General features: G+C 37.5%; 1 protein-coding gene across 1 annotated transcript in view; it reads right to left on the bottom strand.

Moving 5' to 3' along the window:
* Positions 1-681: 681 nt before the first annotated feature.
* The window catches only part of POLA1 (DNA polymerase alpha 1, catalytic subunit), a 3,104,727-nt gene continuing 3,099,408 nt past the window's right edge, over positions 682-6,000 (bottom strand). Inside the window, exon 37 of the mRNA XM_044072304.1 lies at positions 682-2,591. Within this exon, the coding sequence (XP_043928239.1) occupies positions 2,443-2,591 (149 nt within the window). The 3' untranslated portion in view covers positions 682-2,442. The remainder of the gene's footprint in view (positions 2,592-6,000) is intronic.

The raw sequence follows: 6,000 nt of genomic DNA, 5'->3' as shown, positions 1-6,000 counted from the left end.
TACATTTCCCTCACTGTCCTTTATCACCCTTACCTGCTGCACATCATTCCCAGCTCTGTCCCTCTGTCTAGCCAATTGGTACAGGTCCTTTTCTCCCTCTTTAGTGTCCAATCTCTCATACAACTCTCTATATGCCTTATCCTTAGCCTTTGCCACATCTCTCTTAAACACAGAAATTTGGAATGATTTAAAATGGTGTGACTGAACCTATACTGCCAAGTTATGAAACACAAAACACAGAGATATTCTACACAACTGAGGGGAGAAAAGGTGATAAAGTGTATGGAAATGAGGTTCACAGGATTCCCAAGCTCCCTAGACCTGGAAGATAGCATTTTAAAAATATAACACTGCATCACCAATCATATCATTCACAAAGGTGCTCTTTGACAAACTTCCAAATTGTTAAGCAACAGAAGAGGTTGCAGTAAAACGAATAAGCAACATTCAACCTACAAATGAAATAAGAGCAAATAACCTTAAGACAAAAATGTTGCAGAAAGGGTATTTTACTACTTCATAACTATACTGCTAAGGATGAAAAGAAAATGGTGTAGGAGCATGTGCCTCTAGGTCTGTGATTTGAAGATCTGCAGAAATTTAACATAACAGTTTCCAAGTTGCACAAACTAACTTGAATCCTTCCATATAAACAGAGACAAAAACTGATTTCCAATAGAAAAATTATTTTTATTAACAGCACAAAATTTTTCATTTAAAGTATGTGGAAATGTTTATTGTTTTAAAATAGCTGGTTTGGACACCATGTAACAAATCAATCAAATGCCATTCCAATATTATCTGCCAACATTCAGCTGAAACCTATGTAAAAAGGTACTTTACACAGAAAATAGAAAAATACAATTTAATTTAAAAACAGTGCTGCATCAATAACCTTGCAAAAATGCTCTGTAGTTGAGAACAAAAGTAAGTGCACTGCATTTATGACCAAAGAAGTCCAGTTATTAATTACTGATAAATCAAAGATTCATAAAAAAGTTTAAAAATGGAATATATGTTTTAGAGCATATAAAAACACAAATCAGTGCACCTACTAGCACTCCAAGCCATTATTCAACACATCAAGGATGGCATTTAAAAAGCTAAATAGAAAACTAAGATAAATCTATGCCCCCCTCTTCTCTGTTCAAAAGCATTTCCATTTAGAAAATTATAACAATATTTACATTTGTACACAAGACAGACATACTTTGGAATCTACAGCCTTGAAAGCTAGAAAAAGTTAGTCAGTCTTGAGTCTGAAAAATGTCAAACTCAAGTTTTCTGAGACCATTGCTTCGTGTACTGAACCATTCAAAGAAAAGTCATCTGTATTTAAAAAACATTATGTCTGTTAATGGAAACTCTTTCCTCAAGGGGTGCATAGTTGAAGAAATGTGCTTTCTCTCTGTAAAGATTTTGGAACGTAAATTTATTTGTTACTGTCCTTATACCAACAGCAGCATTTATCGTGCCGGTCCATTGTAAAACTGATTAAAATAAATGGCTCACCAAATTTTCATTAAGAAACTAGCGGCTTAGTTGCAGTAAACACTGAACATCTCTAAAATTGCAGAATGCATAATACCAGGTATGTAGAAGTTGCCTTTTATAATTACATATTCCATAAAGTAAAGCATTTGTTTGCTTAGTTTCTGAATCTTATCCTTGTGAAGGCTCTTAGTAACCACCTTTACTTAATCAAAGCAAAATGTTTTACCAGTCTGTACAAGAGTATGGTCAACATCTGATTAATGATAAGCTATTTTTAAACCATTGCCTATAGAATGCCAGGAATGTACTTCTTGACATTTAAGAAGTAATGGTACATTATGACTGTTTCATAAAAAACTAGACAGGAATTAAATAATTAGCTTTTAGATTTTCTGTGAGCCAATTTAACTTCTTGATACCCTTCTCATGACAACTGTTAGGAAAAGTAATATTACCATAAATAACCTAAACAAATGCAAAAAACATGAAGTTTTGCACATACTACAGTAAATGCATGTTTCAATATCTAGAGTAATAGACTGTACAAGTTTTCTTCACATCTACAATTTAACAAAGTTTCAACAGTAATTTTTTTCCAGAGACAGCCAGATGACTTACAGTTCAGGACTTCAATAGCTTCTTCCCAGGCTGACGAACTGTTGGGGATTCAACAGAGAGGTTCCCCAAGAAATAACACATGCATATAAATGCTGGTAAGCAGTACAGTTTATGGTCACTGAGCGCAAGCGGACACGTTATGAAAACCTATGTCCTGATTCCTCTGTAAAAAGTGATATACATATGGTACACCTAGCAAAAAAAAAAGTGAGTCAAAAAGAAAGATCAATGATTGCTCATATTATTAACAGCCACACAACCACATCACTGGGGCTTTTGTGGTACAGACAAAAACTTTAACAAATCAATCACAGTTGCCATTAAGGTGGTCTACTTAAAAGTGCTGAGAGACTGGAAGAGCTTGCTGAGGTTCACTTCTGAATAGCTGCTAACAGATAGCACTTTCTCTACCACATCCTTTAGCTTCTTATACTCGTTTGCCACGTCTGACCACATAAGACTATGCTTTGATCCAAAACCTGTTGGGGAAAAAGGGATATCAATAAAGTTAAAAATAAATAAATAAAATAAATCAAAATAATTAATGCAATAATTTCTAAGGGTTAAAAGCAGCCACTATGACAGACTTGGTGATTGTCTAATTTAATGAAGGCAAGATCCACGTAACCAAATGTGTCCATTCCTGATATTTTTGTACATTTCACTTTAAATGTAATTTTCTGTAATGTTCTTTACAGACAATGAATCACTTATTACCTCAACTTTCTCCATGTCTGAAGATTGCAGGCAAAAGAGGGTCAGGAATCAAACCCTCCTGACTCATCTACAAGATAACAGTCTATTTTCTGCTTCTTACCCCTCCCCTTCTTGGCTGGAAGGCAAGGTACAATATACTCACTGTGCTTAGAACTTACTTGCATGGATGCTTCCACATATCTGCTACACTCACAGCTAAACCACAATGCTCTCCTTGGTATGCTGAAGTCTAAGTAGAGGTGACAGTTACAGTATACTCTGCAAGACAGGAGGAGACAATCTTCTTCTCCTGGATGGAAGACTCAGTTTATAAAGTCTGGAGAACGTGTTCACAGTGGTCTGGGTGGCTGCTTCACAGATACTTTGGGTTGATATTTCTAAAAGCTACTGTGATAATTGTTGCTCTCAAATAATGGTTAAAAACAGGTCCCTCTAGGGTTTTCCCATTTTCACATTAGAAAAGGTGATCAGCTAGCACTTTACACAATGTCTGCTTGAAGACTGGCTTATTCTACTTCTACGGCATGAAAGACATACAAATCGGGTCTGAATGCCTGGTCACTTTGTCTTTGCTATGCAATACTGGAGATGTCAAAGTACATCTAGTAAGTACTTCTTATAGGTTCATAGGAGATTACTAGGTTAATGTCCCTAGGGCCTTTACAAGCCTAGATATGTAACCCCCCACCCCTAGTACACTAGTTGACCTTAGTTAGATGGTGGTTGTTTGCAGAATTATATTATGATCGGCCCCTGTCCCTCTGGAATTGAATTCTTAACTCAGTATAACCACATACACTCAGTTGTGCTTCTTATCCCTCTTCTTAATCTTCCTTGTTCTTCAGGCCAGAATACAAGACAGGTGGCTGTAAAGCCTGACTAAGTGGCTTCCTGGACACTACTATGAGCATGGAGGAAGAGTTACTTCTAAGGCTGACTCTATCTTCATGAAAGATGAGGGGTCTATACACAGTTGAGTTTTAAGCTCAGAGATCCCCTGGCAAGAGTTATGGTCACCAAACAAAGTCCCTCAGGGCAATAGTGTTAGTGCCACTGAGGCATCATAATTAAAGAAGCTAGAGTTAACTTTTCTAGCACAAAAAATTAAAGCTCCATTGTGTAGCAATGGTGTAATAGGAGGGTTGAGGTGCAATACCCCTTTTAATAAGTGCTTCACTGGGCAATGAGTAGGGTGCATGATGAGGTATGCTGCAACTGCAGAGAGGTGCACTTTAACAGAGGCACAGGACAGACAATCCTAAAAGTGTTTCACTACATACTCCAAAAATTCTGGCTCTGTAGGTTCTGCAGGAAGATTGCTCCTTGCACTGCTCCATTTATGTGCATGACTTTCTATTACTGATGTCTAGAGGCATGTTTGAAACAATGATACATGAAGTATGCAGCAAGGGCCAAGGATGTATGCCACAAAAACATTCTGGTAGTATACACTGACAACAGCCAACATTTTTATGATGTCATGTCTGATTACAGCATTTTCCAAAAAGGTGGTTGAATGTCCAGTGGCCAAAAATGTTGCAAGCAGGCATTTTCCTGGAATGTGTGTATGGCTGCTGTGCATCCTTCCCTCTCTCTGACATTGCACATCCAGAATGCGAGAGCCATCTCTGCTCCGGCTATTGCCTCAGCAAAGGAAACTGGAAGATGAACTTATTAATTCAATGACAACTCTGAAGTCACTTTTGGGAGGAAAATTGGGTTTGCCCTTGGGGCAGAGCCAGATTTAGCACTAGGCAACCTAGGCAATTACCTGGGGCCCTACTGGTTAGCTGCAGGCTGGGGGATGCCACAACATTTTATTTTAATTAAAACAATTTAAAAAGCTTACATTTTTTCTTTAAGGATGCACTAACACTTATCCTTCCCTGCTGCTGCGTTTCACAGTGGAATTCAAATGTGGAGAAGTACAACTCTGTGAAAGAAACTTCTGTAAGTGTATAGAGAGTTTTGTGTATGTGGGTGTAAAATGCCCCAGTTAGGTTGACAGGTTAGTTAATTAATTTGCTCAGGCTCAAACCCTAAACCTTGGTTACAGGGGACAAGAGAGCCTGAATCCTCTACACCAACTAGCAGACTGCTCACTTAATAACCAGGGGTGCATTTTCAAGGAATATGAGTTTTGTTGCATTTTCAAAAAAAAATGAGTTTGGTGCATTTTCAAGGAACAGAGTTTCAGTGCATTCAAGGGAAGAGGTTTACTGTTGCTCATGCTAAGTCTGTCTTTAATGTGCAACTGTTGTTCAGCAAATGGCTGTCAGTGTTTGTGCTACAGAATTAGAAAGCAGTGTTTGGTAGCAATCTTACCTTTGGTGCACAAGTTAGCAGGTTCTACTCCCACACCATCTACATGGATTGATAATGCTGCAGTGTACTTTAAGTGGGGAATGGGGTGCTGCACTCCTGTGTGTGTCCTTCTTTGGACGAGATGCTTACTAACTATGAAACTGTTGTTGGTTCGTCAGCAGTTCCCTATTGCAATATTACGAACTTATCAAATTATTTTGTAATGTAACGCAGGCAATTTATTCTTCAAGGGCAGCAGGCACTGAATTTGTACATGAAACACTGAAATGTAAAGTTGCTTGCCAACAGCAACCTCTTCATTAGTTACAGATCTCTTTAATGTGGAATTTTTCAGATGACTTTTACTTCAGCAGAAATTGGGCATATTTACTGATATTGATATACTGTAATGACAGAAGTTTGAGTGGCCTTTTATGGTTGAAATGGTCTGAAATGGATAATTTTGTCAGTTCATTTTTGTTGCATTGCTTACTGGAAACATTTTAAAAACTGGAAATTTAAAACGCACACTAGCAAGTACTGTTATTATACAAGGAATATAACAATGCAAAATGGATGCTGAATCAAAGAACGCAAGCATGTATACAAGGTCCTCAAAGTATGTGTAAGGGGCCTATGGTTTGAAAACAGCCTAAAGGTAAACCTAATCCACCGCTGGATATATTTTCTTTGAATGTGGGTTTCATTGCCATTTTAATGAATGTGAGATTCAAAGACAGAGAAGTTTACACTTCACGCTAAGTCTGTATTAATTGTGAGACTGTATTACTTTGTTTAACAAATGGCCATCAGTGTTTGTGCAATAAAATTTGAAATAAAGGTTTTACATTAAATCCGAATATCTGT

This window comes from Protopterus annectens, chromosome 5.part0 (assembly GCF_019279795.1).
Source record: "Protopterus annectens isolate FY-2018-M chromosome 5.part0, PAN1.0, whole genome shotgun sequence".
NCBI classification, from domain to species: domain Eukaryota; kingdom Metazoa; phylum Chordata; order Ceratodontiformes; family Protopteridae; genus Protopterus; species Protopterus annectens.
This window is presented reverse-complemented; position numbering and strand designations above follow the sequence as displayed.